Source organism: Gouania willdenowi, chromosome 10 (genome assembly GCF_900634775.1).
Source record: "Gouania willdenowi chromosome 10, fGouWil2.1, whole genome shotgun sequence".
In the NCBI taxonomy this organism is placed as follows: domain Eukaryota; kingdom Metazoa; phylum Chordata; class Actinopteri; order Blenniiformes; family Gobiesocidae; genus Gouania; species Gouania willdenowi.
In genome coordinates, this window is record NC_041053.1 from 5416914 (window position 1) to 5430437 (window position 13524).

The 13524-nt window shown below is 35.1% G+C and overlaps 1 protein-coding gene across 5 annotated transcripts in view; it reads left to right on the forward strand.

Annotated features, from left to right (window-relative positions):
* Nucleotides 1–962: 962 nt before the first annotated feature.
* LOC114470527 (retinoic acid receptor responder protein 3-like) overlaps nt 963–13524 on the forward strand; it is a 33756-nt gene continuing 21194 nt past the window's right edge. For 4 of the 5 annotated variants that reach the window (XM_028458743.1, XM_028458746.1, XM_028458745.1 and 1 more), the window contains exons 1-3: nt 1784–1872; nt 10207–10259; nt 11232–11340. In XM_028458743.1, coding sequence (XP_028314544.1) covers nt 10245–10259; nt 11232–11340 — 124 coding nt within the window. In that variant the 5' untranslated portion in view covers nt 1784–1872; nt 10207–10244. Of the gene's footprint in view, nt 1102–1783; nt 1873–10206; nt 10260–11231; nt 11341–13524 lie in introns of those variants that run through there. The other variant, XM_028458744.1, reaches the window with a different exon arrangement.

The window sequence follows — 13524 nt, forward strand, 5'->3', positions numbered from 1 at the left end:
TTCTATACCACTGTTCGGACATTTTTAGTAGACATCTAAAAAAAAAAAAAAAAAAACCAATGGTTTCTTGTCAATGTTTTAATAAATTGACAAAAAAATCATTAATGCATTTTTTCATAAACATCTAATACATTAATGACAATTTGTCAATTTATGAAAATATTCTAAAGAAACATTTAAATAGCCAAAAAAGTATTGTAGACCCAGATTCTCTACAAAGACACCAAACTTTACCCTCAGTGCTTACCCTGATACATGTACTCCCAGGATGTTCTGACTATTTTGGCAATGTTGTTTCTCTTTCTGGACCTTTTACAATACATTTTTACTCTAATGTTATGTTTATTCATAATTTAACACTGATCTACATTTGGTAAATATCAGTCCACTGTAATTGCAATCACAGTACAGTTTTCATTCAGAATATAGCTATATATTATTTATTTCTAATCTTAGAAACATCGACCATAAAAACAGTAAAATAGGAAACTTTTCAAAAAACAAATACAAAAAATTAAAAATAAACTGAACACAAAAGTATAAAGTAATAATGTAAACAAATCTTTGTGTGATAGAAACTCTTTAACCACTATTACTACTAACTACTATTTACTAACTACTATTAACTACTTTTTGAAGCGTAAAAAAAATAGAGGGGTGATGTTCTTGGCCTTAGTTCAGTATTTGGAGATGAGTTATGCACCTTATAGTTGTTTTTTTTTTTTTAATAAATAGTTGAATTATGGATTAAAGTGCAATGTCTAGATTCTGTCTAAAAACAGACCAGACGGTTGGAATTAGGTCTAAAAAATAACTGGACGTCCAACCCTCTATTGCTCAATAGGGTGTCACTTGTCTGCTCTTGTCCAATCAAATCACTTGGTCAAAACTAACGGTTATATAATGGGCATAATTTTCCTCATGACGTACAGAAAGTGAAAGAGAAACTAAAGAGACCAGCCTTCCTATTTATAGAGACAATGAAATGCTGCCATTTTAATCTGTTTGTTGCTGAGAATCGACAGCTTTACTTATTCTGAAGAAGCTGAAAAAAGAGACTGTGGGACATTATTGTCAGCCTTACTACGCCAGTGTTTAAAGGTGAGAACAGAATAGAATAAAATAGAATAAACCTTTATTGATAAAATTCACATGTAACAAAACAACACAGATTGGAGCTATATATTTTGTGTACATACTGGTAAATGTTAAAACTAAGATCTCATGAAATGTTTTTAGTAGCTTTAGTGATTTTGGAGTTTTATCATAAATGTGAGTGAGCAGTTTGCACTATACATTAAAAAAGTGTCTATTTGTACGGTTGCCGTACGGACAACCCCCGGTGCTATTGGTACGGTTACCGAAGTACGTTTTAGAGTTAGGATTAGGATTAGGATTAGGTTATGACCCAATATGGCAACATTTTTTAGGGTTAGGGTAAGGTTCGTTCTTAGTCACACGACCTTCACGTGACCTAAACTGGTCAAATAGGGGCGCTGCGTACGGATAGAATATTTATATATTGATACGGCAACCGTATGAATAGCCACTGCTTACATTAAATTAACAGCTGCTGTGTTTTGAGTCCCTGAGATGGATAATGGTGGTGGATGATTTAATTTTGGAGTAAATATAGACACTCACTACAGAAACTATTAAGGTGTAATTCCCTGTACTCAGACCTACAGTTTTGAACGTGTGAAAATGTAAATACGAATTTTAGTGGCTTTTTTTATTCTATTTTTTATTTCCTTCATCTTCTTTTATTGTGAAAATCCGCTGGGTCAGCTGACGCCTCCAAACTGATTTTTGTTGTCGGGGTCTCTGATCCTGATCACGTTTTAACTTTTATATTTGTCAAACAGCTGCAAGGTAAGACATGAGCTCATTTACCCGTTTACATTAATAAAACCATCATCTGTGATTCCAGTGGTGTTTTAACAACATAAAAGCTCGTTTGAGTGTTTTAAACTGAGATGTGATTGTAGCAGCTAGCGTCTGTTACGTCATCTACTGACAGAGAATCAACTATTCTTGTTAGAATTTATATGATAGTCTGCACTGAACATGGTGTCAGATAATTAAAGGTAAACTGCGTAAAACGTGTTGACATGTCTGATAAACACATGTCCTTCACAGATAGATTATAGACATAGTTACTGATCATCACAGATATATTATAGATATAGTTACTGACCATCACAGATAGATTATAGATATAGTTACTGACCATCACAGATAGATTATAGATATAGTTACTGACCATCACAGATAGATTATAGATATAGTTACTGTCCATTATAGATAGATTATAGATTTAGTCACTGACATCACAGATATATTATAGATATAGTGACTGACCATCACAGATAGATTATAGATATAGTTACTGTCCATTATAGATAGATTATAGATATAGTCACTGACATCACAGATATATTATAGATATAGTTACTGACCATCACAGACAGATTATAGATATAGTTACTGACCATCATAGATAGATTATAGATATAGTTACTGACCATCACAGATAGATTATAGATATAGTTCCTGTCCATCATAGATAGATTATAGATATAGTTACTGACCATCACAGATAGATTATAGATATAGTCACTGACATCACAGATATATTATAGATATAGTTACTGACCATCACAGATAGATTATAGATATAGTTACTGACCATCACAGATAGATTATAGATATAGTTACTGACCATCACAGATAGATTATAGATATAGTTACTGTCCATCATAGATAGATTATAGATATAGTTACTGACCATCACAGATAGATTATAGATATAGTTACTGACCATCACAGATAGATTATAGATATAGTTACTGACCATCACAGATAGATTATAGATATAGTTACTGACCATCACAGATAGATTATAGATATAGTCACTGACATCACAGATATATTATAGATATAGTTACTGACCATCACAGATAGATTATAGATATAGTTACTGACCATCACAGATAGATTATAGATATAGTTACTGACCATCACAGATAGATTATAGACATAGTTACTGTCCATCACAGATAGATTATAGATATAGTTACTGACCATCACAGATAGATTATAGATATAGTTACTGTCCATTATAGATAGATTATAGATATAGTCACTGACATCACAGATATATTATAGATATAGTGACTGACCATCACAGATAGATTATAGATATAGTTACTGTCCATTATAGATAGATTATAGATATAGTCACTGACATCACAGATATATTATAGATATAGTTACTGACCATCACAGACAGATTATAGATATAGTTACTGACCATCATAGATAGATTATAGATATAGTTACTGACCATCACAGATAGATTATAGATATAGTTCCTGTCCATCATAGATAGATTATAGATATAGTTACTGACCATCACAGATAGATTATAGATATAGTTACTGACCATCACAGATAGATTATAGATATAGTTACTGACCATCACAGATAGATTATAGATATAGTTACTGACCATCACAGATAGATTATAGATATAGTCACTGACATCACAGATATATTATAGATATAGTTACTGACCATCACAGATAGATTATAGATATAGTTACTGACCATCACAGATAGATTATAGATATAGTTACTGACCATCACAGATAGATTATAGATATAGTTACTGTCCATTATAGATAGATTATAGATATAGTCACTGACATCACAGATAGATTATAGATATAGTTACTGACCATCACAGATAGGGTATAGATATAGTTACTGACCATCACAGACAGATTATAGATATAGTTACTGACCATCACAGATAGATTATAGATATAGTTACTGACCATCACAGATAGATTATAGATATAGTTACTGACCATCACAGATAGATTATAGATATAGTCACTGACATCACAGATATATTATAGATATAGTTACTGACCATCACAGATAGATTATAGACATAGTTACTGTCCATCACAGATAGATTATAGACATAGTTACTGTCCATCACAGATAGATTATAGATATAGTTACTGACCATCACAGACAGATTATAGATATAGTTACTGACCATCACAGATAGATTATAGATATAGTCACTGACATCACAGATATATTATAGATATAGTTACTGACCATCACAGATAGATTATAGATATAGTTACTGTCCATCATAGATAGATTATAGATATAGTTACTGACCATCACAGATAGATTATAGATATAGTTACTGACCATCACAGATAGATTATAGATATAGTTACTGACCATCACAGATAGATTATAAATATAGTTACTGACCATCACAGATAGATTATAGATATAGTCACTGACATCACAGATATATTATAGATATAGTTACTGACCATCACAGATAGATTATAGATATAGTTACTGACCATCACAGATAGATTATAGATATAGTTACTGACCATCACAGATAGATTATAGACATAGTTACTGTCCATCACAGATAGATTATAGATATAGTCACTGACATCACAGATATATTATAGATATAGTGACTGACCATCACAGATAGATTATAGATATAGTTACTGTCCATTATAGATAGATTATAGATATAGTCACTGACATCACAGATATATTATAGATATAGTTACTGACCATCACAGATATATTATAGATATAGTGACTGACCATCACAGATAGATTATAGATATAGTTACTGTCCATTATAGATAGATTATAGATATAGTCACTGACATCACAGATATATTATAGATATAGTTACTGACCATCACAGACAGATTATAGATATAGTTACTGACCATCATAGATAGATTATAGATATAGTTACTGACCATCACAGATAGATTATAGATATAGTTACTGTCCATCATAGATAGATTATAGATATAGTTACTGACCATCACAGATAGATTATAGATATAGTTACTGACCATCACAGATAGATTATAGATATAGTTACTGACCATCACAGATAGATTATAGATATAGTTACTGACCATCACAGATAGATTATAGATATAGTCACTGACATCACAGATATATTATAGATATAGTTACTGACCATCACAGATAGATTATAGATATAGTTACTGACCATCACAGATAGATTATAGATATAGTTACTGACCATCACAGATAGATTATAGATATAGTTACTGTCCATTATAGATAGATTATAGATATAGTCACTGACATCACAGATATATTATAGATATAGTTACTGACCATCACAGATAGATTATAGATATAGTCACTGACATCACAGATATATTATAGATATAGTTACTGACCATCACAGATAGATTATAGATATAGTTACTGACCATCACAGATAGATTATAGATATAGTTACTGACCATCACAGATAGATTATGGATATAGTTACTGTCCATTATAGATAGATTATAGATATAGTCACTGACATCACAGATATATTATAGATATAGTTACTGACCATCACAGACAGATTATAGATATAGTTACTGACCATCACAGATAGATTATAGATATAGTTACTGACCATCACAGATAGATTATAGATATAGTTACTGACCATCACAGATAGATTATAGATATAGTCACTGACATCACAGATATATTATAGATATAGTTACTGACCATCACAGATAGATTATAGATATAGTTACTGACCATCACAGATAGATTATAGATATAGTTACTGTCCATTATAGATAGATTATAGATATAGTCACTGACATCACAGATATATTATAGATATAGTTACTGACCATCACAGACAGATTATAGATATAGTTACTGACCATCACAGATAGATTATAGATATAGTTACTGACCATCACAGATAGATTATAGATATAGTTACTGACCATCACAGATAGATTATAGATATAGTTACTGACCATCACAGATAGATTATAGATATAGTTACTGACCATCACAGATAGATTATAGATATAGTTACTGACCATCACAGATAGATTATAGATATAGTCACTGACATCACAGATATATTATAGATATAGTTACTGACCATCACAGATAGATTATAGATATAGTTACTGACCATCACAGATAGATTATAGATATAGTTACTGACCATCACAAATAGATTATAGATATAGTTACTGACCATCACAGATAGATTATAGACATAGTTACTGATCATCACAGATATATTATATAGTTACTGACCATCACAGATAGATTATAGATATAGTTACTGATCATCACAGATAGATTATAGATAAAGTTACTGACCATCACAGATATATTATAGATATAGTTACTGACCATCACAGATAGATTATAGACATAGTTACTGATCATCACAGATAGATTATAGATATAGTTACTGATCATCACAGATATATTATAGATATAGTTACTGACCATCACAGATAGATTATAGACATAGTTACTGTCCATCACAGATAGATTATAGACATAGTTACTGTCCATCACAGATAGATTATAGATATAGTTACTGACCATCACAGACAGATTATAGATATAGTTACTGACCATCACAGATAGATTATAGATATAGTCACTGACATCACAGATATATTATAGATATAGTTACTGACCATCACAGATAGATTATAGATATAGTTACTGACCATCACAGATAGATTATAGATATAGTTACTGACCATCACAGATAGATTATAGATATAGTTACTGTCCATCATAGATAGATTATAGATATAGTTACTGACCATCACAGATAGATTATAGATATAGTTACTGACCATCACAGATAGATTATAGATATAGTTACTGACCATCACAGATAGATTATAGATATAGTTACTGACCATCACAGATAGATTATAGATATAGTCACTGACATCACAGATATATTATAGATATAGTTACTGACCATCACAGATAGATTATAGATATAGTTACTGACCATCACAGATAGATTATAGATATAGTTACTGACCATCACAGATAGATTATAGACATAGTTACTGTCCATCACAGATAGATTATAGATATAGTTACTGACCATCACAGATAGATTATAGATATAGTTACTGTCCATTATAGATAGATTATAGATATAGTCACTGACATCACAGATATATTATAGATATAGTGACTGACCATCACAGATAGATTATAGATATAGTTACTGTCCATTATAGATAGATTATAGATATAGTCACTGACATCACAGATATATTATAGATATAGTTACTGACCATCACAGACAGATTATAGATATAGTTACTGACCATCATAGATAGATTATAGATATAGTTACTGACCATCACAGATAGATTATAGATATAGTTACTGTCCATCATAGATAGATTATAGATATAGGTACTGACCATCACAGATAGATTATAGATATAGTTACTGACCATCACAGATAGATTATAGATATAGTTACTGACCATCACAGATAGATTATAGATATAGTTACTGACCATCACAGATAGATTATAGATATAGTCACTGACATCACAGATATATTATAGATATAGTTACTGACCATCACAGATAGATTATAGATATAGTTACTGACCATCACAGATAGATTATAGATATAGTTACTGACCATCACAGATAGATTATAGATATAGTTACTGTCCATTATAGATAGATTATAGATATAGTCACTGACATCACAGATATATTATAGATATAGTTACTGACCATCACAGATAGATTATAGATATAGTCACTGACATCACAGATATATTATAGATATAGTTACTGACCATCACAGATAGATTATAGATATAGTTACTGACCATCACAGATAGATTATAGATATAGTTACTGACCATCACAGATAGATTATAGATATAGTTACTGTCCATTATAGATAGATTATAGATATAGTCACTGACATCACAGATATATTATAGATATAGTTACTGACCATCACAGATAGATTATAGATATAGTTACTGACCATCACAGACAGATTATAGATATAGTTACTGACCTTCACAGATAGATTATAGATATAGTTACTGACCATCACAGATAGATTATAGATATAGTTTCTGTCCATCATAGATAGATTATAGATATAGTTACTGACCAAAGTGTGAATACACTAATGTTCTTCTGTTGGAAGAGATGGAGTTAATGCTATAAACAGGAAAGATGGATAATATCTTGGTCTTCTAATGAATAATTCACACAATAACTTCCTCATCAACAATATTTTTAGTGGTGTTGGGGAAAAAAAGCTGATTGGGCGATATATCGCGACATTACATCGTGCGATTCTCAGATTCAAAATGCATCCATATTGATTTTTTTAATTTATTTTTTAACCTTTATTTAACCAGGAAAGTCTTTTCCACTGCAGAAGACATTGTAACTGTACAAAGAAGTTCACTGAAACCTGGGCATGTTGACCAGCTTGTGTTTTTTCAATAAAATCTATAAAGAAAGTACTAACTTTCTGCATTTATTTGTTGTTCTAGGCACATACCTCAGTTAAGTTGCACTGAAGTCAAAGTTGGTTTAAAAGCCACAGGCAGATTATGTTATTTTTTATTTTAAGTTGTTGGCACATGGCATGTTAAAGCCAATGTTTTGAGTATAAAATATGCCAATAAAATATATTTCATACGTAATGTTCTCATGTTGTTCCAAGTTGTTTTTTTAGTCATATATAAAATTTAAAAAATAGCAATAATCGCCTTATACCTTAATATCGGGATATACCGTATCGTATCGTGACCTTGTTTCGAGATGCGAATCCTATCTCCAGATGCCATACAATACACACTCTTAATTATTACACTGTTTGTGTATAGATTTTTATACACAAAGCAAAATACTCAAAAATCAAACCTCATTTGAATGACTTTCACAACTCCCTTTTACAATATTTAAAATCCCTTGACAAAAAACTATAGCCCCCCTTTAAATCTACACTCTACTGTACCTTGGACTTTAAAAGCCCATAGGTATGGATTATTTTTTATTTTATTTTCTATGTTTATTTATTTGTGTGTTGTTTTTTTGTCTATATTGTTCAGTTCCTCTGTGTATAGAGTGAACGTGTAGTTTTGAGTTTAATACTGTATACTATCCTATCTGTTGTTCTATTGATGGATGTATATGTGACATTTTAGTGCCTCTTTATCTAAAAAAACAAAAAACAGGAAAGACTTGAAGAAGAGAGAGAAAAGCAGGGAGGGACATGGTGATTAGGAAGGAATGACGAAAAGGAAAGTGAAAGAATGTAAAACAAAAACATTGTTGAGGCAATTATAGTAAGAAGACAAAGAAAGACACATAGAATGCAGTGGGGAAAAAACAGACCAATTACATAAAAAACATAGACAGAAATAACACACAATGACTGTAAAAGACAAAGTATAGATGTGTTTAGGAAAAACAGAATGATAGAGGAATGAAGAAGGAAAAAAATGACACAGACAGAAAGATGAAATGATAGAGAGCTATACAAAGAATGACAGAAATGAGACATGGCAAATGTATTTGTGTAGTGCATTTCATACACAAGGCAATTCAATGTCCATAACATAATTAAAAAGTGCAAAAGAAAACATTCAACAGCTTAAAAATCAACAAGAACATTAAAAATCAGCAGTAAAAACATTTAAAATCAACAATAATGAGATTAAAAATCTCCCTCTCAGTCGTAGACAGTAGAGAAAAAGAGTTCCTTTAACTTTGATTTAAAAATGTTCACATTGGATGGTGACTTCAGCTCTGCTGGCAGTTTGTTTCACTTCTAAAACTAAAACTAAAACTAAACTAAAAGCAGCACAAACATGTTTACTGTGAGCTCTGGGCTCCACTATCTGACCTGTGTCCATAGATCTGAGAGACCTGCTGGGTTCATACCTGACTAACATCTCACTGATGTATTCTGGAGCAAACCCATTCACAGATTATACACCAGCAGCAGAACTTTAAAGTCTATTCTGAGGCTGACTGGGAACCATTGTAAAGACTTTAAAACTCTGATCTCTTTGTTCTGGTTCAGACATGAGCTGCAGCGTTCTGAACCAGCTGTAGATGTTTGATGCTCTTTTGGGGGATTCCTGTCAGAAGACCATTACAATATAGAAAACAACACAAAATAAGAAAAATATGGGCAACTGAAGGAAAGTGGTGAAATATGTTATTAACGGCTGAAAATGGTTTACACAGGTGATCGCTTTGCTGCAGATATTTGCAAACATTACCATGAAAAGTTATGTTTGACTTTCTGTTTTTTCTCAGATCATTAGACATTGTTTGCTAACACAACAAAGCACAACATGGCCCTGACACAGGTGAGTGAGTTTCTCTCATGGATGTTTTTAATGGTCTTTTTTTATGGTCTGAAGATGTGGTTTCATGGGCCCTCATTTATCAACTTTGCGTAAAAACGGGTGCAAATCAGAGTCCACATTTGGTCGTACGACAGGACCAACGTATGTTTCATTAAACATTCGTATTTGACCAATCCAAGTGTACAAATGATCAGGTGTTCATAAATGCGGCGGCTGAATTTGATCATCATTAACATGATACACCCTCCTGTTTCGGAGGCCCACAACAGCGATCCTGGAAAGATGCATGGATAGGACGTTTATGTCAACCTCAGTCCCCAGGCTTTAGGCAATAAATATCACATTGAAGGAAATTAACGATTTAAAAAAATCCTTAAAATGATATCCCTTGGGGTGTACGGAGGAAATAGGACCTCATTCTCTAAGATGGAGCATAGCAGCGCTGAGTCCCATGTGAACCTATGCGCTCCCGCTCAGACGGTAGTAGAGTTTATTAGTGGGGTTTTATGGTATCCAGTGAAAAGAAAACCAAAAAAAGTGGTCAGTAACATGGCCTTTTTAAAAAGTATTTTATTTTGTTTAATTCATTTTAATAATCCATTTCGATCTGTTCTGAATGTGTGTCTGCTTATGCTTAAATGACAGCTGAGGCTTGTTTAATACTTTAATTTTAGTCTCAGTCAGCATTTGCTGTGCTGTGCCACAAATTCACACACTCAGATTTGCGTACACAAGGTCAGATCTGACGTGAGATCTGATCACAGCGTACACTCACATCATAATTGATAAATAATGAAACTTGAGTGAATTTGGTTGTTCAGATCTGAATGTACAAGCAGTTGATAAATGAGGGCCATGGTGTGTAATTATACTGTTGTCTGCAGGAGTTGTAAATGAAGTGCTGCATAATCCTTCATTGGTGAGGATATTCTGACTCTTACTATATATGATTTATTCTCTTGGTTCCTACAGTGTGATGAGAAACCAAAGGCTGGGGACTGCATTGAGATCTTCCGAGGCAATTATCAGCACTGGGCCTTGTACGTTGGAGATGGCTGTGTAGTTCATCTGGCTCCTCCCTGTAAGTCCCTAAATGAAAAACAGCATTCAACACCACGCAAACAATCAATAATTATCAGGATCAAACCACAAAAGAATAAAAATGTTTGTAACAATCTATGTGAGCAGCTAAAAAAAGGAGCAGTTCCAAAGTCCCTCCCTCAGAGGAGCTAACAAGCTAACTTTAGTCCGACAACAACATCACAGAAATATAACATCCATCTATCTTCTTCCGCTTTATCCGGGGCCGGGTCGTGGAGGCAGCAGTCTCAGCAGAGATGCCCAGACCTCCCGATCCATTCACATCTCCTCCAGCTGTTCTGGGGGGGACTCCGAGGCGACACCAGGCCAGCTCAGAGACATAGTCCCTCCAACGTGTCCTGGGCCTTCCACGAGGCCTCTTCCCAATAGGACATGCCTGAAACACCTCCCGAGGGAGGCGACCAGGAGGCATCCGAAACAGATGCCCGAGCCACCTCAGCTGGCTCCTTTCAACGTGAAGGAGCAGCGACTCTACTCCGAGCTCCTCCCGAGTGATTGAGCTTCTCACCCTATCTCGAAGAGTGCGGCCAGCCACCCTTCGAAGGAAACTTTTTTCGGCCGCCTGTATCCACGATCTTGTCCTTTCGGTCATTACCCAAATCTAATGACCATAGGTGAGGGTAGGAACGTAGATCGATCGGTAAATTAAGAGCTTTGCCCCCCGACTCAGCTCCCTCTTCACCACAACAGTCCGATACAGCGACCGCATCACTGCTGACGCCACACCGATCTCACGCTCCATCCGACCCTCACTCGTGAACAAGACCCCGAGATACTTGAACTCTTCCACTTGAGGCAAGGACTCTCCACCAACCCAGAGAGGAGAAGCCACCTTTTTCCGGTGGAGAACCATGGCCTCAGACTTAGAGGTGCTGATCCTAATCCTGGCCACATCACACTTGGCTGCAAACCGCCCCAGTGCATGCTGAAGCTCCTGATTTGATGAAGCCAACAGAACATCATCATCTGCAAACAGCAGAGATGAGATCCTGAGGTTCCCAAATCAGACCCCCTCCGGTCCCTGGCTGCACTTAGAAATTCTGTGTATAAAAGTAATGAACAGAACCGGTGACAAAGGGCAGCCCTGGCGGAGACCGACATGCACTGGAAACAGGTCTGACTTACTGCCGGCAAAGCGAACCAGGCTGCTACTACGGTCATACAGGGAACGGACAGCCCTTAGCAAAGGGCCCCGATCCCCATACTCCCGGAGCACAACCCACAGGGCACCACGAGGGACACGGTCAAACGCCTTCTCCAGATCCACAAAGCACATGTGGACTGGTTGGGCGAACTCCCACGAACCCTCGAGCACCCGATGAAAGGTATAGAGCTGGTCCGGTGTGCCGCGACCGGGACGAAAACCGCATTGTTCCTCCTCATGGCCTCCCAGCCTGCCCTTCTTCCTCTCTCCTAACACACCTGACTCATATCAGCAATCAGGTAGGAGAGGGATGTGGAGCTGTATAAAGGGCTGAGAGGACCAGAAGGAGGGAGGCACGACAACAGACCAGCAGCAGACACGTGGGGAGAGTTCATCAGCTCCCCAATGGAGATCTCTACGTTTGTTATTTTAGTTTGGACTGGAGATTTCTGGTAGTCCTGTTTTCGTGTTCCGGTAGTTTAGTGTTTTTGTAGTTTAGAGGGTGGATGCTGGGACGACAGCCCTGTATAGGGTTGGCCCAGTTTCCTCCCTACTTTTGTTCAGTTTGGCCAGGGTTTCCAGTCCCTTTTAGCTTGATCTGTTGCAACTGTTAGGTTTTTGTTAATACATACTTTTGATAAACCTTTGATAAGCCTTGACATAACATCCTAGAGGGGGTTGTAGCACTCCTGAATCTGAGGTGCTCTGTTAAAAGCATATTACTGCAGCGTTTCTCTCTCTGTATGTGCAAACACCAATCTATCAGCAGCAGCAGCAGCAACAACACAGTTTCACTTACAGCAGCCCACACAGAGGCTGCTGCACGCACATGAATAACATGCACCACAGAGTTCTAGTGTAATATTTACAAATCAAACATAACGTAAATCAAGCAGCAGTAATTATCTTTTAAGCAGAAAAGTTGCAAATTCCATCTTCTACTACTGCAGACCATACACTGTAAAAACGACGACACTCCAGTCCCGGGAAAGGGACGGGGACTGTGAGCAACAGCTGTCA